The sequence below is a fragment of the Macrobrachium rosenbergii genome, chromosome 33 (assembly GCF_040412425.1).
Source record: "Macrobrachium rosenbergii isolate ZJJX-2024 chromosome 33, ASM4041242v1, whole genome shotgun sequence".
Classification (NCBI taxonomy): domain Eukaryota; kingdom Metazoa; phylum Arthropoda; class Malacostraca; order Decapoda; family Palaemonidae; genus Macrobrachium; species Macrobrachium rosenbergii.
Genome location: NC_089773.1, coordinates 9,311,978 through 9,338,623, shown reverse-complemented (window position 1 = coordinate 9,338,623; position 26,646 = coordinate 9,311,978). Strand labels below are relative to the sequence as shown.

The 26,646-nt window shown below is 39.0% G+C and overlaps 1 protein-coding gene across 1 annotated transcript; it reads right to left on the bottom strand.

Annotated features, from left to right (window-relative positions):
- LOC136855904 (iron-sulfur cluster assembly 2 homolog, mitochondrial) lies at nt 1-26,356 on the bottom strand. The gene is made up of 3 exons (XM_067133348.1): nt 25,748-26,356; nt 10,915-11,190; nt 1-1,035 (listed from the first exon to the last, which is right to left on the bottom strand). The coding sequence occupies exons 1-3, from the start codon at nt 25,864-25,866 to the stop codon at nt 861-863; spliced, it is 570 nt and encodes a 189-aa protein (XP_066989449.1). The 5' UTR covers nt 25,867-26,356; the 3' UTR covers nt 1-860.
- Between the last annotated feature and the right edge of the window lie 290 nt (nt 26,357-26,646).

The following is a 26,646-nucleotide window of genomic DNA, read 5'->3' as shown; positions in this document are numbered from 1 at the left end:
TATAACACTCGATGGTTTTATTTAATAAATTTTAAACCAATAACAATATATATCAACCTGATGTTTTCCATCAGACAAGCAGCTTCATGGAATTCTGTTATACTTATACCTTTGCTAGTCTTTTTTTTTACCCAAATGAATAAGTACTGCAGTATCTATGAGCATTACAAACCTTCCTTAGCTTTATCATTCACATAAAATCCTGTGTGGAAAACATATACCATTTATATTTTTAAGGCACGCATAACTCACTTTGTATTTCTCTGGCCTATCACAAATGAAAACTAATATCCAACATTTTTCCTATTACAAATGAAAACTAATATCTAACATTTTTCCTTCATTCCTAACCTTGACTGTAGAGGCAAATATGTGCCACATCTTGGGACTTAGCTGCACCTGACATCATCTCTTCTCAACTTCCTTCTGACTTACTGAGGTTGAGTGTCTACTGATCAAGACTTTTCATTTCCTTTTTTTAATACTGTGTTATTTAAAATTTAATTTTAAATATAACTAACATCTTGATGCAAGTTAAGTTTTGCTATTTTTAAAGCTACACACCCAAGCAAATGAATAAAGCACCTTTTACATATCCTTAAATAATTATAAACTTAAAACATGAAATACACTTTAAACTAGTGTCCAAATAGTGCTAACTTGCTATTTCTGCTGTTAACAGTAACGTTAAATCTCTCGTAAAGCAGCAATAAATCTCCATAAATAAAAAAATAATTAAACTATGTACATATATACAGCACCTTCCTTTAGCATAATATTTTACACATGAAACCTTATAACTTCCCCAGCACTCAATAAATAACATACGCCCAATTTCCAAATGAAATAATTACATATTTCTATATCTTTATGGAAAAAGACGCCCCACACGAGCAACCAGCTTCTGCTTGTGGGTTGTCTAGGAGTCTGAAAGCTGCTCGAATGAGTTCGGTGTGATAGTCGATAGTGGATCCTTTTACGTACTCCATCGACGTTTCGTCTACAACAACACGGACACCGTCTCTTTCAAAAACCCTGAAAAGAAGACGCTTGTAAGTTGATGATGTTGATAATATAACAGACAATCATCTCAAGGAACTTTTGAAAAAGAAGGAAAAGATATTGGTTTTTTATCAATACCTCTTGCATGGGTTTTATTACCTACACATCCCTCCTGGAATTACTTACATTATGCATTGTGTAGCACACTAGATGGTACTAAAGGTTCTATGTGGCATCTCTTCAAACCCCAAACACTATCAAATGCCCTTTCAAAATGCACGAATATGTGGTATGAAATCTTTAGAACGTAGTTTTCTTGAACTGACCTTATAATAAACAAGCTAAAGAGGCAATTACCAATTCTTATCCATTCTTCTAACCTTCTGACAACATCTTTTCCAACATTTTCACAGTATGTTTAACCCAGGAGTGGTGACTGAATGACTTTTGTCAGCTAAGGACACAAACTCAAACATATTTGCTATAAGTAATTTGACTAACAATACACAAAATGGAGTATTCTAATAGAAATATCTGACTAATTCATTCAGTCCATTACTACAGTGGTTCCTCACCCTATAAATAGTATACTTAACCTAGTGAATATGTTTCACTGATTTTTGTAAACTGACCTCATAACTATGGACACCAACACTCGAAACATTTACTTGAGTATTCTGAACTACAGTAAACAAAGGGGAATATTCTGACACATTTTACTGACTTATTTAGTACATAAAAACTGTAGTTCCTTACACAGTAAAATATGAAACTAAAAAATTGTAGAAATCGGTAAAAATGCACAAAATGTATCACACAAAACTTTTTTCTCAACAAACCTAATAACGCCACTTACATTCCGTACAAAATCTGAGAACATTCAAGAGTTTAATTAACCTCCTCATCCTAGCACATTAAGGGGGAAAGACTTCTAAGTGCTCAAGACGTGGACACTAGACCAGTAAATGCAAGACACTCAGGGACCAATCAGTTTTCACCAAACACTTGCCGTAACTCGTTTGTAAGTAGGGTAGTGTCTGTGTTTGACTCTGGATAGACTGTCATGAACTTTTCCACTATGGTCTAAATTTTCTGGCCAGGTGAATATAAAAAGTTACTCAGCTTTGTATAGCATTCACAGCTGAAGCCAACAGTGGGGGCTGTAGTGAGACTGTAAATACCCAACAATGTTCAGGCCTATGAGCTATCAATAAGAACAATTGTATTGATATCTCGAAGGGATAACTTTCCTTTACGGGTAGCCTATAGATCTGAGGGGCAACCCAGTTCTTTGGGGAGACTTTTTGCATCTTGTTCAGTTTGGCTGTCAACATGACTGGTGTGGGAATGACTGCAAATTTATATCACTCAGACTCTTAGTATTCTGTCGGGTTTGCCACCAACAAGGTGGATGAATGTATTCTTTTAATGCTTTTAGTCTCATTAATTGGACATGGTTTACACTATATCTATAAACGAACAGTTCAAGTGCACACTGCCAAATGCAAAAACCTCCACTTTTAATAACTGTCACTGTTCCCAAGACAGAATTCATATTTGTACAACAAGAAATTCATAGAATTAGTTGCTTCATATGCCTAAGCAAAAGCGCTTTATCATTAGTGAGTTGAATGCCCCTGTAATCATGGATATTTTCACCTCAACAAAGTTGACAATCACAAGCATGGCGAAAATAGCATCCGTGACAAAAGGTTCAGCTTCTTTTCAAGAACAACTGGGAGCCCCAAGAGACACTTTGAAGGGTAGCGTATTCTACGAGTTTCCGTGCCCAGTGGAAGATGCCAACTCATATATTGGGATGACTATTACCAGATTCTCTAAGTGTCTCTCCTCCTACCTTCAAGAAGGGGCCATCTTCAATCTTTATGAACAAAATCATAATAAAAGACCTGAAAGAGAAGAGCTAATAAAAAGCACAACAATGCTGATGGCCACACCTTCTTGAAGCACTTCATACACTGTACTGGAAAAAAAGTCCAACATTAAGACAATAAAAGAAACCAAATTTCTCCCCAATATTATAAGGTGGAAATATAAGCAATCAGCTGATGTGTAACCTGGCACCAAACATCAATGAGAGAGAGAGAGAGAGAGAGAGAGAGAGAGAGAGAGAGAGAGAGAGAGAGAGAGAGAGAGACCCTATGTCTTCATCCAACCTAAGCGGTTTATCATAACAGACATGCCAGTAGGGACTATCCCAACCAACACCCTCTCCAGCCAAGATAATCACAACTCCTTGAAGCAGTCTAAGCACTGTTCACAACAGTCCTTAAAATTACTCTTGACCCCTACAAGAAATACAAACATCATGGCCGTCAACTGTACTAGCAAATAGTTTGCTATTACAGCCTCTACCCTTACATAATCTTTTATGTCCAAGATGGAGAAACAGAAGGCATCCTAAGGAAATCAAAATTAATGTACAATACCACAAACAACTGGAACAAATACTGTACAGCCAGAAGCTCAGAAACCAAAATCGATCTTCTCAGGGTAATCGACAGGAAATGACTGAGAAACAATGGGTGCTTGAAACCTAAGTCGCAAGTTGGAGGACATGTGTATACAACAGATCTGACAGGCCAGACAAGATATTCTTCCGTTTCTTCAACTTGATCGTTCCCACTGGCATAGGAACTATGGCATTCATAATTGAGAAGCAAGTCATTTTGAATGATGGATCATAATATTACTTCCACCTGCACTGCACTATATAAAACTGTTGGCCAGTTCAAATATTCCATACCAAAATAATTATTTTTCTTGCCATTTAGCAATGACCCATATAATGGGAGCCAGGAAAATGCATTACTAATGGTCTGAAAAGAAAACCCACATATCCTTTCACTTACAATGTAATTCATGAGCAATAACAATACCAATATTTCCAAAAATACTATACAAAATTCTCTTCATATCTACCACCTTGCAATACTTATGCTAATGATTTTATTTTGTTAATCACGTACCATTACTTTTTAATGTTAATTGACAGGAATGAACCGACCCTCTATGAGATGTCTAACTAAAGAGAAAACCTCTCCCGGATCACTACAAAACTTAATGCAGGAGAATGAATACCGGAGTACTACAGTAACTGTCTCCACGTCCAGACTGATACCATATCAGCAACTGATTAACCTGTTTCTGGGGAGATTTAATTACCGATTTTAACTTGGAGACAACGGACGATTGGGATACCAGAGATCATATCCTAATTATTATCAATATTATTATCAATGTTGCTTAGAATTCCCAATACTGAGTCCAGGTTACCAAAGTGGAATCAAGTACTGAATGGAATTAATTTACAGGAAAAAGTTCTGTAGGTGCTGTCGCTGAATTTTTCATTGACAGAGGATGCCATTTGCTTTAAAAAAAAAAAAGGAAATTTAGTGCACATGGTGGAACATGATTGTCGTGGAGCGCACGGTAATGACAGCAGCAGAGATGAGCTTTAAAGGCATTGGTGTGATCACTACATAGATCAATGTTATGGAGAAATAGCTCAATTTAGACATCAAATGAATAAATTACTGATAGGATGTTGGACAAGATTCCTACCCTCAATAAATTAAATAAACCCCTCTTGCCTTCGTAGGGAAGCAAGGTAGGAAAATGGTAAATATATTCAACATAAGCCACCATGCTTTTGCCAGTCACTTTGCTACAGTTTCAGCAAGATCTATTGGTAATACTGTCAAGTAGTATAACCAGACCACTGGGTCTGATGGTAAACCTGATACAGACAACCAACAGAGAGAGAGAGACAAGGGGGTCACAGATTTCAGACCACAGAGGGGAAAATTATATCTGTCATTTACAAAAAGTGTTTGAATCAAGAAACCGCTCCTCGCCCTACTGACAATCCATGCACCATGATCAGATATGCACCAGAATACACTAAAATGTTTATATTTAGTCATAAACAGAATTTTGTCTTGGGATTAACAAGAAATTTGTGTGTTGCTACACTAAGAAAAGAAAGTTTGATTGTTAACTATTAATTAAATGTAAAACATCCTTTGTAACACAAAGGCTGAAATGGTTAATGTCTGACTGTTGTGGTATCTCAAGTATAACAATTACCTATCTCTGGCTCAATGTGGTTTCAGAAACATACCTTCTGCCACTGTGATAGTGTGGATGCAAAACTTGTTTGTAAACCAGTCTCTGGGGCCATAGACGCAGACAGTTTTTCGTCAATGACCTTCCTAAAAGGATGTCATGAAATTAACGACTGTTTACTAAGGGGGAGAGACGAAGGAACCAGCAGAGAGTAAAGCTGCTCTCTTCTATGAACTTTACCTTCCAAAACAGTGGAAGCACGACCTGTCCCTTTGATGCCACTATGAACTCACTCACATGCACTTAACTCATCACTCCTCCTACTACTCAAAGACTCACGCATCATAGACACCAACTGTGGCCCTGAAGAAACTCTATGGCATACTGTCTCTTGACGATTTGCCGACTCTTCCCTCAGACTTGCTGAGGCGGCATGCAGACTCGCTGAAGCTTTCCGCAGACTAGAATACACCTAGCAAGGCCTCGAAGAAGATGCATGCGGAAGCTCACGCAGACTCAATGCTTCCCGTGGCCTTATGGGAGAACGTGAATATCTGACAAGCTTAGTCTTTGTTTCAGTAAGACAGCCCATAAAAGCTACAAAAGCCTTGGAAGCTGACATACCTGCACCCTTAATGAAATCAAGTCTTGGACTACTGTTAACAGGAAGGGAGTCTAGGTGCGAATGCTTAACTAAGGACTCCAGACTCCTTGAGGTGGCTGCAGGCAATGTGGCATTGTTCACTACTGAACACGATCAGTTACCTGGCTCGGATGAATCACTACAACAGCCTTGGGACAACAGATCCAGAAGCGAAGGCCTCAACCTTTTCACCCTACCATGAACGTCTTTAGGTGAGCGCAACCTGCGTTTGTCCACAGAGGACCGAGAAGCAAAGGCAGGAGACAGAGCACAGTCCATGACCATCCAGGGATATTAGTCCTCATTTGGGAACCCCAGGGCTACCAGGCCTGTTGTCAGGTGGAACCGATGGGACAGGCAAGGCTGTGCCCGTGGAGTTGCCAATGGAACGAGGGGACACTGTCCAGGCCAATGCACTAGATGCATTAGATGCAAAAGATTCAAACTTGTTACATCAAAATTTAATCCTAGGTTTTACAGAGTCAATATCAGGCTGCACTGAATCTAACCCACTACCTGAGCTGACTGTGGATGTGGAAGGATGTGAATCTACTAGAGAAGAAAAGTCAACAGACTTATCTATCTCTTGATCAGAAGTTACTTCTACGGAAGACTCAGATTCAAGACTAGCTGTTCTCTTTACTCACTTTTTAAGTATATCCTTCTCTCTTCTAATACAAGACTTTACCATCCTCTCTATCTCATGCAAAAACCATTCCCTGCAATGATCACAATGGCTGTCCAAATCACAAATTACCCCACGATGCTTAATGCATAATTCATGTGTATATTACTTCAATGAAACCAATCTGGTCTTGCAAATTCTTACCTTGCAAAATCTAAGAGATTTTGATAAGGAAGATTGAGAAGAAGAATCCACAGTGGACAAAACAAACGACAGTCTAAACGATCCAATTCGATAACCAAGAAAAATAAACCAAACTTCAGAGCACTTGTCTACACAAACAGCCGTGTTCATTGACAAGAGTAGAATGAACAACAAAAACATTCACTCTCTTACACCCACCCTACAAAGAGTGGGGGAGCAACTAATGGGAGCGTTCGTTAAAGAGTGTTTCAATTTTAGCACTTATTGAACCCACACCAAGTACAGTACAGTAGTCGCAGATAAAGCTAAATGATAGAGGGTAAGTTTCACCTTAAACATGCATTTGTTTTAATAATTAATTTCTGGTTTAATGATGATTTAATTTGAACACCCCCTAATTTTGATTATGTTACTTTGTCAGAAGGCAAGGCTCCATGAAGCATCTAACAATGTGAGAGGCTACTCTCACTACAAAACCAACACCAGCACTGGATTTAGAGCCAGTCATAAAAATAAAACTGGAATCAGTGTGTTCCTCAACATGTGACATAAAAATTACGTATATATCCATATGTCATATTCTTCTTGATGCCAGTGAAGTATTTACAGAATGAACCTCTGTGGTGGGTACGCTGATATCTTCCATTAAATGGGAGCATCACATTTCTAGCTACTTCACCCTAGACCTATGGCACTGGTGACTCACAGTTCCTGAGGTGCTTTTCACCACAGAAAGTCTGAGAAGCTGAACCTGAAAGCCTCTGCACCTATACCAATACTGAGCAATGGGTGATTCCTGGCGAAGGTCTGATGGTAATAGCTCCAGCATTAAACAAAGGACTTAAAATAAGCAAAGATCTTAAAATTCCTGTCAATAATTTGATACCAGTACATGTACAGAATCTAAACCCTAAATTGGCATGGGGTGGCTACTGAGTACATTTCACATCTAAGACCCAGTTTTGAAAAGACTATGGCTTTTCATAACCTTAATAGCATTTGTGATTTGCGCCTCATGATTTGTAGGTCATACATTAACAAGTTTCAATGCATCTTAGCGTTCAATATTCAAAACTTTAAATGAAGAACCTACGTTGACCTCTGGGAAACATCTATCTTCAAATTCAGACTTCGTCTATGAAGATAATCCATTAGGAATTTGACACTGTTCAGATCATCTCAGTGAATAATGCTGTGAATTTTAAGTTGCAGTTTCCTTTCAATCTTTAGTATGTTTGTTGCAGTAGATAATAAGAAAAGGATGTTTACAAAAAGTTCAAAAACAATGTAATAAGGATGAAAAAGGATATTCCACTCACAGCGAAATAATGTAACACCCAGCACACTGGGGACTCCTGGATTTGGGATACATTTGCCAGCCATCTTTCTTCCCAGCAGCAGATGGCGGAGTTTCGACAAAAGATGACCAAGACAAACACCTAGCTGCTTTTATTGTAAGACAGAGCTCTGTGTTTCTCCTCAAAAATTATATTCTATGTACGCTATCTACAGCGTTGAGTTAAGAGCCCTCCTTGTACCTCTGTGCAATATTATAAGTGCCAATGACCATTTAGGTACTGGTTGCTGTCAGAAGAGACCAATAGGTTAGGGGATATTACAGGCAGTCCCAGTTATCGGTGGCCTTGGTTATCGGTGATCCGGTTTTACGGCACTTGTCTAGTGAAAAAAGTCGGTGATTTTGCCACTGACATGGTCTGAGTTCTGCTTATCGGTGCCGATACATACCTAACAGACGTGCCAATCTCCGGTTATCGGTGCCGATAAGCGCCGAAAATCACCAATTTTTGGTTATCGGTGATTTTCGCTTATCGTCATGCTGTCGGAGCGGAACCCCCTCTGATAACCGGGAACTGCCTGCAATGACTCCTGCTGTAAGAAAGATTCCACTGAGCAAGGCAAAGGAATCATTTATGCTTTGAAACTCACTTGCATCGCCTTTAATTTCATTCAACTCTATATTTTTCAAGTCCAAAAGTATGAACTTTCGAACATTTGCAGAAACGTCTGGGCTTGATGAACTCAAGGGATTAAACACATGCATCACTACGGTTTTGGTTCCAAACAAAGAAAATCATGCTCTGCACGAAAGCTCTCTATCCTACAGACAGTTAACTGTATTTTTGGTTTTACAAAAGACATTCTTGCTGCAGCGAAAAATAAAATTTGATAAGTCACTAACAAATGTAATTGTCAAAACATCACTTGCTGTTACAGATGCAATCCCACTTATAGCAAGGCAAAGTATTCTTCTTTCTGCTGCCTCAGCTTAGGTAAAGTGTTCCCAACTAAATCTACAATATTGATCCTTTAAAACAGACTTAACAAAAAGTGCTTTTCATCATGCATACCAATTTCAAGTAGAATTTTAAGAACCTTACACATCCAACCACTGCCATATGCTTTCTCTAGATCGGAGAAAACTGATATGATGTCGCTTGGATGCAAAAGCCTGATAAACTGGATTATCCAGATCATCTATGCATAAATGAACACTATGACAATCAAACTTGGATGCAGAAGATAATCATTATTTCCAAACAGAGGCATCCCCGAGTTACAGTGTTCAGATCTTACGGAGAGCTTTTTCAAATACATTTATCAAGAATAGGTATGTACCTAGTTATGGTGCTGTAAGCACTATTAAAACGCAGTTAACAGGGCTGATGCCAACAAGAATAGGTACCTAGTTACAGCATCACAAGCACCATTAACATTACTTACGGCACCTGTTAATTAAAAAGCACAGACTCATGGTGGAAATCAACTTACAGCCACCACTAGAATGGAACCCCCACTATAAGTCGGGGACTACCTGTACCATATTAATCTAACAGTGGCCATTTTTGTCAAAAATTTTCATATGCAAGATGTCAGCACTATTGGAAAGAAAGGGTCTTCTCAGAGTTGATAAATAAATATCAAGCCTTTGGCTACTATCCAGACATCTGGAAAAATGACAACTTTTAAACCAGGATGAAAGGCAATTATACAGCAATGATTTGAACTTAGCATTATTTTTTCAAATATTTGTAGTCTTTCTTAAATAATTTAAACATTTTTATTTCATACCATACTGTAATCCTGAAAATATTTTAAAAGCAACGATTATTTCCTTTTCCATCATACAGATCTGATACTTGGCCATGTATATGAAAGAAGAGAGGGCAAAATAGAGAAAAATTAAATGTTCACAGTTTAACTGATAAAATTCTGATGACCCACAGAACATAAGTATGTGCAACAAAGTACAGCAAGGCACAGCATCAGTAATGGAGGCTTATTATGTGCGCTAAAGGAGCACACCAACTGCCGAATTTTAGTTATTGACAGTTTTCAACTGTCTTGTGTATGAATAAACATATCCTGAAACGTTAATGCTAAAAATTTTTTAGACTGGTTTATCGACGATTTTGTTCATCGCACGTATGGCACTGTGAACCACAAATTGTAAAAAAAAGTTATGAAAGTCTGTATGACTATTTCTGGATAGGATCAGACAAGTGAGTTATACTGTACACTGTTTTTGACCGTTTTTATGTAAATAAACATATCTTGAAGCATTATTGCCAAAAAAATGTTTGGACTGGTTCATGGACAATTTTGTTCATCGCTTGTATGGCACTGACAATGATAAATTGTAATAATACACGTAAAAAGAGTGTCAAAAAGACTTAAACAAAAAATCTGTCACTCGCTAAAATATCCTATCCTCTCTAGCGGTGGCATCATAGAGAAAATGGGTTATAATGTTATAGGGATAACTCGCTCAAGAAGTCCTGATTCTCTCAGGATTCTTGAATGTTCAAAAATTTTTTGCATTCATGTTTACTCAAACCTCACTTTTTTTCAAAACTAAATGCTTCTTTCTCCAAGAAGACTGAACCAAATCCAATGAAAGTTTTACAGAGTGCAGTATAACTATATATCTTTATTTTACTATTGGGAAAATAATTTTTTAGTGCAACTTTTTTTTTTATATTTTTTAAAAGTGATGTCATGATTTTTTCAACTGCAAAAAAACCTTAGAAGTTATATTACTAAATTTCCACAAGAGAGAAATTTTATGATTAGTTATAGAACAAATGGTAAAAATTTGAAGCAAATCCCTTCAATCATAGGGTAGAAACAGTCATTTACTTTATAATGGGGCCTAAATGCGTAGGCGTGCCCCTTTAACCTCCTAGAACAGTACAGTATTATCGTTCTGCCTATAACAATGCATTCTCACTTTTATTTTACATGGTACTAATTTCTGCTACATTTGCCAAATGACATCGAAAAAGAACTTTGTATCTAAAACCAAAACTACAAAAACATTCATCTACTTTACCTGTCGTCTTCGGATAATTGCGTATCAATGTCGAACTTGTACTGAAAGCCCGAACACCCTCCGCCTTCCACAATAACCCTAAGAAAAGAAGAATCATCGTCTATTATCTCCTTGAGCCTCGTGACGCACGAGTCACTAAGGATGAGGCCTTCGTTTGGGTGTTTGTCAGTGCTTGCTGATGTGGCATCAGTAGCAAATGATGGGTGCTGTAGTGTGTGCTGAAGACCAGTACATGTATTACTATCTGAAACTTTTGAAGACAACAGTGGTGATGCCCTGCAAAGGATAAGAACTCTTTCATTATCTGCTTTTCTTAAAAATGCTTGAATATGAAAGATTACAAAATTATATTTCATAAATACAAAACCTCTTACCCGTGGAGTGACGGGTGATGTGTGCTCTACCCTAACACCAAATCGAGAGTAAAGACACTGGCAGGTGTACTAGAAGAATCTAAGATAGATGTTGGCATCTATAAAAGAAGTGCTTAGCCCTTCCATGTTTATGAAAGAAGCCACAAAGGACTGCCAAAAAGAGGTCCCTGGGACTTCATGCAGATGACCTAGTGTTAACAGCAGGGTCTGAGATCTAAAAGGATGCCTCGTGCATTATTCAAAATGGGAAACTGAAGGGATTTAAAAAAACCCCATTTTGTTGCTCTCTCAGCTTCTATAAGGTAGAGGAAATATTTACAAGGTAGAAGAGTAGAACGAAGATAATATGACTGAAGATAAACATACACAAAACAAAGTTTATGGTGACTCAACAGAAAGCAAAGGTAAAAGGAAAATTCAGGAAAGTGGCCATATGGTGGATGTGGGCAAGGTTTTTGGGGTGAACCCTATGATGTGTATTGAATTTAACAAACAGTTTCACAAAAGGTGCTCAGGATTACCAACTATCCCTAAAGTTAACAGACGGTTTCACAAAATGTGCCCAGGATTACAAAATATCCCCGAAGTACAGAAATATTTGATATTTATGAAAGGAACACAAGGGGGAGAGAGGGGATTTGAGAACCTGTTGTTGTTACAGTTGGACAGGTCTTAGAAGAGATAAAAATTTATGTTACTCTGAGGACTCACTGGACTGTGAAGCAGCTGAGAGAAGATAAGCAAAGACTTTACAATAAGCACTTACGACCACAGCTACTCTATGCTGCAGAAACAAGGTCATTGACAGGGAAAATAGCAATTTTAAACAAATGACTATAGAATCTTGAAATTCTTGTGAGGTGTGAAGATTGTATTAAAAATGTGGAATTGATGGAAATGTCGTTTCCAGAAGCTGGGAAAAAGACTAGGGTCTCTAAAACTGAGGTCTTTTGGACAAGAGAAGCAGTTTCCCAGAAAAATAGTAGATATGGAAACGAAAGGATGAAAAGCCGTATAGAGGCTCACAAAAGACGAAAAAATTGAAAGATTACGACCAAGACCTAAGGGGAGTCCAAGAAGATAGTGCACAAAATAGAAGACAGGAGAGAACTCATGTCTAACACTACAAAGAAAAAAGCTGATGTAAAAACATTTATGATGATAATCATAAAGATCGTGCTTAACCCCTTTTAGACTTCTTCCATGACATGTTGAGTATAAATGATGAATTATGAGTACAGATAAGTCCCCATTTACAAATATGATGTTTTTACTTTAACAAGGGCTGGCTATGATTTTATAATCATAAAAAGAAAATTGGCACTGGGTTTAGGGAAGCACAGCTTGCTAATTTAACAGTTATGCCTAAATGCTGAAAAATAAGGCACTGAAATCTTTTACGGAGGCTTTGGACTATGCACTCAACTCTCCTCAGCAGACAGCAGCAACATCTCATCAATAAGGCACTACAAATAATTCTGATGAGAAGCAACACACCAACTTATGTGTTTCCCTGTACACTGTTGTCACATCTGGGTACATAAAAAGACCATGGTAGATGCTGTAGGCAGAGGAAAGGGCCCTCCCTCCTTGAGTCCATACATCCTGCCAAAGACCAACTATATGAGAACTCTCTGATCTTGCTTGGTCTGTCTTCTAGAGCCCCTGGCAGGACCACTGCTTCTGATACAAAGTCACAGTTATTTCTCCACTTGATTAAGGATTGAGTCCGAGATACCTTCGACTGTCTCCTTACAGGGAGGAGGCAGTTGTGTATCTCCAAGTGGTTAAGTGTGGGATGCAGAAGTTTGTGGAACTGCATGAAATTCAGTGTTTGAGTCAATTCTTCTTAACGGAAGAATACGAGAGATCTACCGAGAGAGCCAGAAAGGCCAAAATCATTCCCTCTGAGGCAACTAAGGCTCTACTAGAGTCATTGAGTAATTCTCATAAGGCAGTCCCTGGTTAATGGCGGCGGTTCCGTTCCCAGCCGAGTGCCGCAAACCAAAAATCGCTGCTAACCAAAAATCAGCGATAAAAAATCAGATACTGATAATAGTTGCCAAAATCCAGTTAATGGCGTTGCTTGACAAGTGCTGTAAAAACCGGATCGCCATTAACCATTAACTGCAGTTCAATACTGGATAAAGGCGTCTGAACCAGGCCAAACTTGAAGCAACACATCCACCATTCACGCTTTAGGGCCGAGAAAACTCCATTTAATCTGCATGCTGTAAGACCAATTTGCTCCTCCAATTCCACAGCAACTGTTGGACTCTCAGATGTAATGACCAGTGTGTAGGCAGAGCTTGTCCTCCCTAAGTCCTCAACTGCCAAAAACATTACCCTTCCTTGTTATGAGCTAGAGAACCAATACTATGTTGTTAATTTTCACTCAGAAAGTTTGTTCAATATTTTCCTTTCCACTCTGAACAGGTGTTTGCATTGATAAAGCCAAGAGCTCTTGGGAATAAAGGCATGGTTTATGAGTTGACCTTTCTGTGGTGGATATTAAGTCCAGGCCAAACTTGATAGAAAAAACAACAAAACCCGGATGTAGATTTATAAATAAACTTGTTAACATTCATCAGCTCTTAGGGCTGGCAACCATGAGTCATGACAACTTAAAAGTTTAATGAACATTTGCTCAAATTTCTACTCATCTGCACCTGATTATTCTAAGTCCACCATTTTTCCTAGTGCCATTGCTGCCAGCAAGCTTCCACAGCAAAATGTTGAAGACTCTCAGATGTAATGACCAGATAAAGAAGGGACTGAGGCAGAGCTTGTCATAATGCACAAGTCCAGATGAAGCAACAGATCTTTGGCCTCAGGAAAATTGCCAACAGATTTGGCCAACTTCCCACTGACTTAGTGAACTTCCTCCTAAAGAACCAATGAGCAACAAATTCTCGTTACTTGAGAGGCTTAATACCTTCCCTCAAATACTCAGAAGAACTTGCAACTGTCTTTGGAATGAGGAAAATGCATCCTGCATGTCCACTGAATCATCCAAAAGTTCTACTCCAAAGTCACTAAAACCATGGTGGAAAAAACCAATGAACAATGGGGAGAGATGCATAACATTGTTCAGTCTTGAACAGGTGTTTGCATTGCACTGCATTCCACATAGCAACCTTTCACTGAAGAATGAGATACTCTTGTAGAGGGGAATAAACCCTATCAGGGCTGAAAAGTCAAACATGCCAGAAGGCCTGCAACTCCTCCTATTGGAACCTAAGGGCTAAACAGATCCACATAAGGTATAAAAGACCAGTGAGAAAGAGGTACAACTTGTAACAATGTATCCTCCCTTACTGCTCTAAAAAGGAGACGCCAAAACAGCTGTCATCTCCTGTGCAGGAGAAACCTTTGACAACAGATAGGAGCATAACTGCTTTCTCTTCTTAAAAACCAAATTAGTATAAGCATGAGAACATTCACCAGCAGCGTCAAAAATGGCCTTGACTAAAAAATCCACAGGCACTACAAACTGTCAAAACAACCTCTAAACAGAGACAATCTGGACAAGAGTTCAGTAAACTGTCTCAAACAGAGACGTCTGTCAAAAAACGTTTTGTCAGTCTCAAGTGTCTCTTCAAAGGAGCAAGACTTACAGAGAAAACCAAATCCTTGACTGAAGACGGTTTAAGCACCAGGAAAGCGCCTGTATCATAAGAGGTGGCTCTCTGCAACTTAAAAACAAAAACAGGAAGACAAAAGCTGGCAGATTTTTAAGCTTTGTGCACCAGAGTACAAGAAAACTTACAAAGTGCACTCTAATTGAAGGAGAAAGTTTGGTCCTTCAAATATTTCAAATACTTAATGAGTGCTGAAATACTTGAAGATAACTCAGACCCATTCTCTACATGGCCTCTTTCCTCCACTAAATGAGGATAAAGTGAGATGCAATGCTCCAGCAAATGCTAAAAAACTGAGGAGGTTCCTCTGGTTCTTCCATCAGGGGAGGAGTTGGGTAACAGCAGCCGATACCCACAAAGAATCTGCAGCCCGATGACAGGAAAGACTGAGGGAAATGCAGTCTGAAGAGCTTACCTTAACTGGACACAAGTTGGCTCAGCAAAAGACAACAAAGCACCATGAGGTGCCAAAGAAAAGGGGAAAGATCAGAAGAAGGGGGAAAGAGGAGCAACAGCGACTACCAACACTTCAGCCTCTTCCGAAAGCGACTCAACAAACGTAAGAGCATTCCCAGACAACACATGATTAGAAGGCAAAGCAGCTAGAATCTCTAGCCTGGAAACAACAGAAGATACTGTAACAATGGTAGGACTGGAAACAGAAACATTAATAGAGGCAGCAGGAAGAGACTTGCCAATAGCTGAAGAAAACAGCATACAGTATACAGAACGAACAGGTCCATTTCAAGGAGAAAGAAGAATAGCAGACAAGGATTTAGAATGTAAAGTAGATGTAGAAGAGATTGGTTTAACAATCGACTGAGTCGACGTAACATAAGTAAAACTCACTACAGACACATTACATATTAATAACACTTTCTACACCTATGTATAGTTGACTGCCCCCAGTAGTTGTGGGGGATAGGGACCACAACCACCCTTGAATAGCTAAAATCTGCTAATACTTGACGGCCCCTCTAAAAACACTTATAACTGCCTACTGTAATAGTTCAAACACCAAAGACCCCCCTCCAAAAACACCTATAACTGCCTATTGTAATATTCAAACATCAAAGATCCAAAAACCCTATAACTGCCTAAAAGTTCAAACACCAAAGACCCCCCCTCTAAAAACACTTAAAACTGCCTACTGTAATAGTTCAAACACCAAAGACCACCCCTCTAAAAACACTTATAACTGCCTACTGTAATAGTTCAAACACCAAATACATAAAAAATGCATATTTAACCACAAACATATTATGAAAATACAGTAAATACAGTAATGAGTGAATACTGCTCTACGGAAATATCCACAAATAATTTGGATATCTTCCACAGAAAAATCCGCAGATAGGTGAAGCTGCAAATAAGCAGTGGTTGACTGTAATTAGTCCTGTCAGTGCTTTGACCTCATTACTAGATGCCGATGACGATAGAAGCCGAATATGGTGAGAAGATTAATGATTCCCAAATATAAATTTTCATAATTACATTTATTATTTGCATACTCGCCCACTGTTAAAGTTAGCTTATATCTCCTCGCCGAGAGGCGAGTTAGCATTCAAACAAAAGATCGAATGGCTGTCCAGATGACTGTCTAGTACACCTGTTCTCCACCAGGTGTGTTTCAATGTTTTAGTTCTAGTCAGAATTCTCCTTGACAACCCACTAAGTTGTGGGGAGGCTGGGTGGGGTCTACTTTAATAGTAGGTAAGTAATCAAATAAATTTTGTTATGAAAATTTATATTATTCAGCATGAATCTTATTTACTTTAAAGTTAAGACTAGGGTCCCACATTAAAAGAGGAATTCTGCATACTTAAGGTAGTGCAGCAAAACAAAATTGCACAGCCAGTTGCATCACATTAAACATTTCTTGCATGAAACAAAACATAATCTTACCTGATCTGGAATCTTTTCTGAATCTTTACCTTCTATAAAGAAGTTGGATTCCATTCATGGAGCAAGGCTAATCAACATGTGCATCAAAGAGAACAGTTCTTTGACAAAAAACGTTCCTAATTCAAAAACCAGAAAAACAAAAGTGTCAAGGGGACTTTGCCCTCCAGGCTCAAAAGCCCTCTACAGATAAAATGACAGTCACTAAAAATAAATACCTTAATGATAAACGGTTCAGTACACATCTCAACATCTTAAATACCTTCATGCTCACCAAAATATTAAAACCTGGATTTAAAACAAATGAGACAGCAAAAAAAGACTGTTCTTTCTTGGTTCAGAAAAAAGACTACAAAGTCCCAGGTGCTACTAGTAGCAGCACCCTGAGGGGCTTTACTGTTTTGAAACACAATTTTTCTTTGATTAAGGATATAACCCAAAATACCTTGAAAATGCACTTCTACTGGGAGGAGACAGTAATCATCTCCAAGTGGTTAACTGCCATAATACTAAATTAGTGGAAGTGCTCTGGATATTCTGAATAGTTTGACCTTCAATAAAAATAAAGACATCTAGCTGAGTTCTCATGCTACTAGCCTCTGTAGGAGTCACTACAATTTTGAATTTGAAATTTGCTCAATACTTTCTTAGAGTAGAGGGGGAAGGTCTATCCATCTGAATCAGGCCAAAAACAAGAAACATCCACTTTCAAGCTCTCAGGAACGCCTTCAAAGGATACAATATTTTGTTCCTGTTTCTGCCTAACCAAGTCTAATAAGTCTACATCTATATACAATCCCACAGCTTGCATTGCCATGAACTTGTGGCATTCTAATCCATGTGCTCAGGTATTTTGTTCTTTCTGAATCTTCTGTTGCCAAAAACACTGTATTTATGTTTCTGAATTATCAAATCAATATCATGTTGCTCATTTCCCTCAAATTATGCTACTGCATTATGATTATGTTTCTGACCAGGGAATCTCATGCAATTGGCATCTTGGAATCTTCCCATTGCCCTTCCATTGATATATGTTTTATCATTCTATGTTGTATTAAATGTCTCTCACAGTAGTTAAAATTTGTCTTTCCTGTTACAAACAACAAAACCTGTCGCAGGTTTAACATAAAATAGTCAACTCTTGATTTGCCCTCCTGTGAACCTGGTGACAATGATGGTCCTGGATCACTTACAAATTTAATGAACATTAGCTGCAAGTCATTTCTTATTAAGACTGTACTGTAGCACCTGATTATCCTGACAAAATCCCAGCCATGTTTCCTTGCAATCCCGCCCTTAAACTGGAAACTTCCTTCAGGCCTAAAACTGGCTTCAAGAAACAAGTGCTATTTCATCTTCTGACAGACAAGCCCACTTACTGAATAAATGTCATCCCCAAATCACTAAATAAGAATGAGGATTCGTTAGAGAAGTCAGCTGAAAATTGAAAATGCAACAACTGAGCAATCTGAAGTTGATCCTATGGAACTAGGAAAGTCAAGAGGTAAAATCCCAGTGAATTACCACCTGGTCCATTTCATTCTTGCTCTAAAAATACAACCTCCACCTACTGAAGAATGAGAAATTCCCTATGACTAGAAGATAAAGGAACAGCACCTTGAAAAGCTAAACCAGAGTAAATAACCTTAAAGGAATCATAACTGAAGACTTCACTGGTCCACCAAGAAAAATGTTCTGCTCCTGTCCAACAAAACATCCAGGTTCTTTTGCAAGTCACTAAAACCATGCTGGAAAAACCAAAAGGTTGAACTTTTATCCCCTCAGGTATAGAACAATGACTGTACCAATCTATCAGTCCTTATTGAGCTAGGAAAAGTCAGAGGTAAAACTCCAGTGCAGCATAAGCCTTTACTAAAGATAGGAGAATAAGTATTCTCACTTCTTACAAACCCAGTTAGTATAAGCATGAGAACATTGGCCTGCAGCATCAAAACAAGTTAAAAACTAACAATCTTCCTCGCTAAATTCCAGCTGGCATCAAAAAGCCCTGAAGTTGGCTTCACAAACTCCCTGAGCTGGCACCAAAAACACACTAAGCTGTCGCCTCAACCTCTCCAAGCTGACGCAGAGAAGAGGCAATTGAGCAAAAGTTCAACAAAATATAAAATCTTCAACATGAAACCAAGACTCCTTTCAGCATGTCCAAAGCACCTGTCAGTCTTGAGTTTGTCTCTTCACAAGAAAGAGAAAAGAAACTGAATCTTCTGTTGATGACAGTTGAAGCACTGTTTAAGCACCTGTATCGCAAGAGGAGGTACTCCATGACTTTATAAAAAACCAGAAGACCTAAAGGGAGCTTGGTACACCAGAATATGGGAAATCTTACAAAACACACTCTAATTGAAGGAGAAAGCTTGGGTTCTCTTCTCCAAATACTTAAAGGGCCCTGAAATACTCAGAGACAAGTGAGAGCTAGTCTCTATGTGGCCTCTTTCCTGAACTAAATAAGGATACAGCAAAATACAAGACTCCAGCAAATGCTGATCAAACCTGAGATCCTCCAATTCAAACTCTTCTTTCACCAGCGGAAAACAGGAGGAGACACCTGGTGACAGGAAGCAACACCTGGCAACCAGCAGCTGAGTACCTGCATCCCATCCACGACTCGATGAAAGGGAGACAGTCTGAAGCGACTCAGCTGAGTCCACACGAGCCAGCTGAGTGAAAGAAAACGAGGCGCCAAAAGAAAATGGGAAATGTTGGGAGGTCAGGGAAGAGTTGCAAATAATATCTAGTTGCAACAGACTCTACCACCTCGGCAGATTTGGAAAGAAAGTTAACATACTTGAGAAGAGATTTGCCAATAACAAGAAAAATCATGTAAAAACCGAAGAAAATGCGCATAAAGAGTGAACAAGTGCATTTGGATGGAGAAAGAGGAATAGGCTAGCAGACTAAGATTACAATGAACAAAAGATGAAAAGATTGGTTAAACAACTGAATGAGTTAGCATAACATAAGATTAAGTAAAACTCGCTACAGGCACATTATTTTGAATAAAACTGTCTATACCTATATTAAATATCCAATTAGTGCTAATAACCCCACATGTACCAAGTGCGAATGAAGACAGAAGTCGCATGTGTAGTGAAGATTAATGTTTACCAAAATGATCTTTTGGCTAACGCATTATACGAGACTATGGGCGTGAAAAATGGAGAGGCAAGTGACAGGGCACAGAACCACATCAGCCCCAGAACTAACCCAGTTCTCTGGCAGCAGACTCTTCCATCTGTCACAGGGCAGTCCTAGGCTCAGGCTAAAGACAGGCGAGGGAACCAACACCTTACCTCTTACAAGGGAATGCGAAAATGATCGCAAACTATGGGGGACCCTGAACCAGTTCCCTGACCAATTCAGACAAACCTTGTACTAACCAAAATAAGGTTTACATCCTGTTCTAAATTCTCAATATACTTTTCCTGAACCAAAAGGGGAGCAGAAGGCAGAGCTAAAGAGGAAGCCTCAGTATTAGTTAGAGCATTAACAAAGGAAAAGCCTAGACTGAGCATGGATAACTACAGATGAAGGACCTGGAGAAGAAGGAAAATGACAGGCTGATAACCTGACCTAAGTAACTGCTTTCGCAAACCTATCTGCTTCCCTTCTCTTCCTATACTAAAGAACTTAAGCAAAAAGTCCTTCGAAAATCCCTACTTCCTCACATCTATTCCCAAGATCACACTTTATACCATTGGAGCCAGCATAAGCAGTGCATAACTCCTAAAAAATCAACACCCTCTAACACAGTAATCATTCCTACAGAACCTGATGTTCTTAGCCTTGATTCCACTGGAAGAATCCTAGGAAAAATAAATGTACAGTACCGTGATAGCAGCAAACAGCCATGAAATACCAACAAGAGCCTACAAAAACTGGCAACAAGAATTCTAACAAGAGCTAAAACATTTGAAACAACCTAGTGGACAGCAGGTGTACTAGACAAGTCATCCAGGCAGCCATTCAATTTTTAAAGACTCAGATTGAAAAATGAGAGGCAGTTGACAGAGGGCACAGAACCAGATCGCCCTACAAACCAACCTGGTTCCCTGGAAGGGCAGTTCTCAGCTCGGGCTACAGACAAACGTGGGTACCAACACCTTACCTCTTACAGGGGAACGTGAAAATGACCACACACTTGGGGGGGACCAAGAATGGTTCCCTTCTCTTCATATACTAACGGACTTAGGATGCATAATGTCCTTCGAAAACCCCTACATTCTTCACATCTATTGCTAAGATCACACTAAATGCCCCTGCAGCTGGTACAAACACTGTCTCTACCTGAAAATTCAACATCCCTCTAACACAGTAATCATTCCTACACAACCTGTTGTTCTTATTCTTGATTCCAGTGTGAGGACTCCAAACAAATGTACAGTACCATGAAAGCAGCAAAAAGCCAAAACCATGAAATACCACTGAGAACCTATACACAACGGCAGGAAGGAGAATTCTGACAAGAGCTAAAACATCTGAAACACAACTGGTAGAGAACAATTGTACTAAATAGTCATCAGGGCAGGCATTCAGTCCTTTCCTTTTGTTTGAATGCCAAATCGCCAGTCGGCGCAAAGATATACCAGTATGCTATCTTTAACAGTAGGTAAGATTCATCCCAAACAAACAAAATTACACTTCTGAAGTCATGTCAAAAAAAGATCGTAGGCCAATCCTTGCTCAGTTTTGAGGAACTGACCTGTGTGTTGGTGGAGCTGGGAGGAATTATCAATGACAGACCATTAAGTTACACAACTGGGGATTTGAATCAGTTGGAAATTTTAACCTCTAATCATTTGATCCTTGGACGAAAGCTTAATTCCTTCCCAAGAGAAGTAGTAAATTGGGAAAAGGTCCCCAGTGATCCTGCCTATGGATGGAGAGAGTTCATTGAGAAAAGATTCCTCTATGTATCCAAGTTGTGTGACGACTTGTGGAAGAGATGGGAAAGGGAGTACTTAACAACGTTAAGAGAGACCCATCGAGTAGGAATAGTGCATGGCTCTTGGCCCAAGATAGGGGAAATTGTCCTCATTCATGATGAGGGGCCATGGAACAAGTGGAAGTTGGGCCAAGTGATCGAGGTCCCAAGAGTGGCTACTTTAAGAATGGCACATAGCCAGCTTATGAGACTTGTAATTAAGTTATACCCCTTAAGAGCTGTGGCAGGAGATTAGGGAAACTAATCCTGTGACAGAAGGCGTTAAATCAAGCACCTGCCCGAGCAGAAGGACTGCTCAAATAACTGCAGAAGCCAGAAAGGTATTGCTAATAACAGGACTAATGTAAATAATGTTAGGCATAAATTTTCTTGCAGGGGAGTATGTCAAAACTTCGACAAGAGAGATTGTACTTTTCTGCAAGTTGTGGTATAGTTTTATGTATTCTCTTTAAATCTATGTGAAGTGGAAATGCATATTATGTAGAAGAAGGATGTTATGTTTTGTTGTATTAGTATTTAGTAATGAAAGGTGTTGTAGCTGTTTCGTGTATTTAATTGTAAGTATATGTAATAGTGCTTAACTACCAGTATCGGTTGTTTGTCCGGTGGTTAGTCGAAGGTTTTTGTCCGTGATTAGTCAAAGGTCAAAGAGACGGCCATGAAGTCAGTCTCTTCACAGCTTTGATACAGTGCGGTTCGAGCTCATAAGGACTCAAGAATGCAGCCATAATTGTCGGTGCCTACAAATCCACTTAAGTATTCCTATTCATCTTAAAGTACATTTAGGGAAAACTTCCTTTAAAAGATTTCCATTTCTAAATGTAAGGAGAATTTCTTGAGGTGTGCTTTGGATGAAGGTCATGAAATAGAGATTATGCTCATGCCAATCTGACTACTGTATTTCAAGCTAGGAACACTGAATGCACCAACAGTAAGTTAATATCGTTTGTTTAGTTCATGTACACAATGCAATGTATTGATATAACCACAATTTGAGCTATCATAAGAATGAAGTAACCTGGGTGTCGTAGTACAAGACTTAGGCTACAATTAGGTCAGTATGTTTCGAATTGTTTAGGCTATACGATAACCCTGATGGTTTGAAATGCTCTACTTATTCTGAGTGAGTCAGAATACCCTACATTCCTCACACAGAGGGGTTATGGTCACGTTCATGAACTAAAACCAACATTACAAGACTGCCTATTTCTGTCAAATACATCCTGTTGACAGAACCTAATATGTATTCTTAAGGTTAATGCTTCCAGTTGAGGACAGCCTATCTACAAAGAAAAACAACTCTGCAACAGCCAAAATCCTGAATGCCTTAAAACACTCCAATTGCTATGATAGCAAGAAGAATTCTGATGGAATTATAACATTCAAAACATGCTTGATGGAGAACAGGTGAACTAGACAGTCCATCTAGATCAGTCTAGCATTCTCCTTTTAAACGCTGACCACACCTGACCAACACAAAGATGTGAGCTATCTTTAACTGTAGGTAAGATTCATCCCTAATAAAACAGTTTATGAGCAATTTATGAGACTTCTCATAATTATCATTTGTTTCTCTGGTATACAAACAGTTTTTTTGTAAAGCAACAGTTAATACAATGTAAAATCACTCAGACATTATAAAATGGTATAATTAAAGCTTAGCAAGTATATATAAAGATTTGAGTTACCAGAGGAAAAACAATATACACTAATATCGTTATGCAAGTACAATATTCCTGACACAGCCTAATGAACCACCAAAACAAAAACAATAAAAAATTAATTATATCAAGCTCTACAACCCAACTGAGAACCATCACTGCAGAGAATGCAGAGAAAACAGACACATCTTAACCTAACTGGGACCCAAGTAGTGACAGGTTTCTGACAGACAAGTGTGCGTACCCCACACTCACCTGCTACCAATTAACCACCTGGTGGTGAGCATGAGGCCTGTTTTACAGCAAAGTCCTGCATGAACACTCTCTCAACAGACTCATAAAAAAAATTTAAACAGTATACTATATTCAAAATCTTTAAGGGGTCTTGGCTGGGCCTTAGGTAGTGTTGCTACATATAGCTGATATGCTCTTTTTTGCACTTATTTTTAGTTGATAATTTACCTTTTTGTTATTAAATATGACCAATCTATATTTGGTTTTTACACCTGTACTACATGGGGATTTCAGAAAGTTCTTTGCCTTGTCCTGAAAGCATAGTAACTCAAAAATTTGGGTCTAACTACATACTACAACTTAATCGACTCCAGTCAACACATCCAAAAACATATATCAGTGACAGATCACAGATGTCAGTCACTGCAGAGTTTTGGCTGAGACACACCTAACACACAGCAGAAACCATGGGAATTAATGCTGACTTAGCGTATGCTATTGACTTGGACCTTGAAAAGAGGGTACCACAACTATTCACACCTCAACTGAAGCTGATAAGGGTGGGGGATTCCAATTAACCTCTGACTCGCATCCAAACAATTTCAACAAGAAATTTGTAACCATGAACGAAACACAAATTCAAAACCCTGAATCTGAATCAAAGAATTTAATGCAAGCAATGAGAACTGCAATGTTCTCCACTTCCTAAAAAAAAATCAATATAAGTAGTACCTGATGATACAGTAATTGGAACTGGAATATAAAATTTGGACCACAGGCCATGCACCGGGAATAATGAGGTCATTCAGTGCTGAGAAGGAAATTGAAAGTAAAGGGTTATGAAGGTATAACAGGAGGAAAATCTCTTGTCGTTGCACCAGGAAACAATTGTTAAGAGACGGTGGAAAGTAAGATGGAAGAAAGACAATGTGAACAGAGGTACAGTAATTTGAATGAAAGGGGGTAATCAGTAATGGCATTATTACCTCCGGATTTAAGATTCTGGTCCCAGTATTATTAGGTCACAACATTGTACAGTACTTAAAAAAAGGGTCAAACCAACAAATTAAGCATATAAATATAAACACTCAATGAAATACAAAGTAATGCTGTGAAGGGCATACTTTTGCCCAGGGGCAATACCCACCGATACAGCCCAGGTGACAGGGGACGAAGTGCTGACTGAAGACTACTACCGCAGCCTGGATCCTGGCAGTCGCTGACCAGAATATTTACCATCTTTTGTCCATGTTTCTGTTTTTGTATAATGTCTTTTATGTTTATGGTAGTTAAAGTCATTGATTTATGTTTTACGTCCATCCCAAGGGGTCGGTACAATAAACGGCGCCAATTTTGCATGTCAACTGGAAGTTGCTGGACTAGAAGGCTGCAGCAGCAGTCTCAAGTTTTACCATGTCTGACGAGGTGCCGTCTGACCTATGCCCGTTCCTTGAAATCAAATTCCCTCTATGTCATTACCATTTCAAGAGCAACAATAAAACCCAGGAGGAGTTTATAGAGGCCGATGACTCGATGACTCGGCTTCCTTCTTTGACTGGGTAGCCTATCAGTGCTTCAGTACCAGGGTACTCAGGTTAGGTTAGGTTAGGCTACGTTAGGTTAGGTTGGCTGATGCAAGTTCTTATACCTGGTGCTTGACCTAGAAATATGTTTACAAGCCTAACTTTGTCCAGTTAATAATAATAATAATAATAATAATAATAATAATAATAATAATAATAATAATAATAACATAAGAGTCTGATGCCCACGCACCTGGGCATTATATTACGTCACATCCGAGGACAATTAAGTAACAGCATAACGGCCCGGGTTAACCCTTGGCTGCTAATTCATACAACCCTCCATTCAAGCTCAAACAGATTTCTAAACTTACTACACAGATTTACGACAGCCACAAACAAAGCTACGACGTAACATGACAGTTCGCCCATGACTTCGTCAGACGTAAAGTACCCGACGTAATTTAAGCAATTCGAATGCCAAATCGGCTGCGACACTCGTTTATTAATTGACAATGACCTTTTATTTACTCACCTTGCGGTCGAAAAACACGTGGAATATCTACAGTTGCGGTAAATGAGGAATTTTGGTAATTTCGACCGGACCGGAGTCGACGCTGCCATGGCCACTTCGCTTCTGAGGCAACATAACATTCGCAAGTTCAGACGACGCAGGGAACCGATTGGGTTTTTTCACTGGCCTTCGTTCGTGTTTCGTGTTTTCGTTCGCATTACGCATTAAAAAGCGTATTGCCCTTCGTAAATCTGACCTTTTCTACATTTTTTATTTCGCGTGTGATCCATCTTGAACTGAAACTTCATATCCGATCGCGAAATTGACCTAAAATGAGCGAAATCAAATCAAGAATTGGACGATAACTTCGTCCTGGCACCGAAACTTAAAGATAATGTGGTAACATTTAGCATCGCCCGTGAGGCCGGGGTGACATTGCCAGTTATGCTTATAAATACGTAATCCCGAAGAACGCATTTAAAGTGATGGCTGTCATTATCGAAACGCCTTAGCAGCCACAAAATGAATAAAGAAAGCTTTTACGCAGATTCCTCGCCGAATGTGAACGGCAAAGCAACGACCGAGATGCGTATTAAGCGTTGCATTATAAGGCGGCCTGGCTTCTCTCCCACATTAGGGTTTATGTGTGTTGCAGGATCGACTCTAGAATCGATCTATACCCAGCAGACGACGCAGCCCTCCCCCACTCCCATCAACAAATTCGCGCGCCACTTTTAAACAGACTTTCATACTTAAATCGATTTTGCTTGTCAGGGGTTAAAATGATCCTATTTGCCCCCCTAATTTACACTTGAGCTTCCCTAAGACCCATGCGTATTTCTATGCCTTTTGAGAAGCATTACACAGCCTCCCGATTGGTCTGGCCAATGCATTGCCTTACATAGTAGATTTCAAATTTG

What these genes read in the sequence shown, in the direction of transcription:
- LOC136855904 (XM_067133348.1), bottom strand. Translation starts at nt 25,866, where the DNA reads ATGTTATGTTGCCTCAGAAGCGAAGTGGCCATGGCAGCGTCGACTCCG. An exon ending in ACGTGTTTTTCGACCGCAAG is followed by an intron (nt 11,191 to 25,747) that starts GTGAGTAAATAA and finishes TATCCTTTGCAG; the next exon opens with GGCATCACCACTGTTGTCTT. An exon ending in CAATTATCCGAAGACGACAG is followed by an intron (nt 1,036 to 10,914) that starts GTAAAGTAGATG and finishes TCTTCTTTTCAG; the next exon opens with GGTTTTTGAAAGAGACGGTG.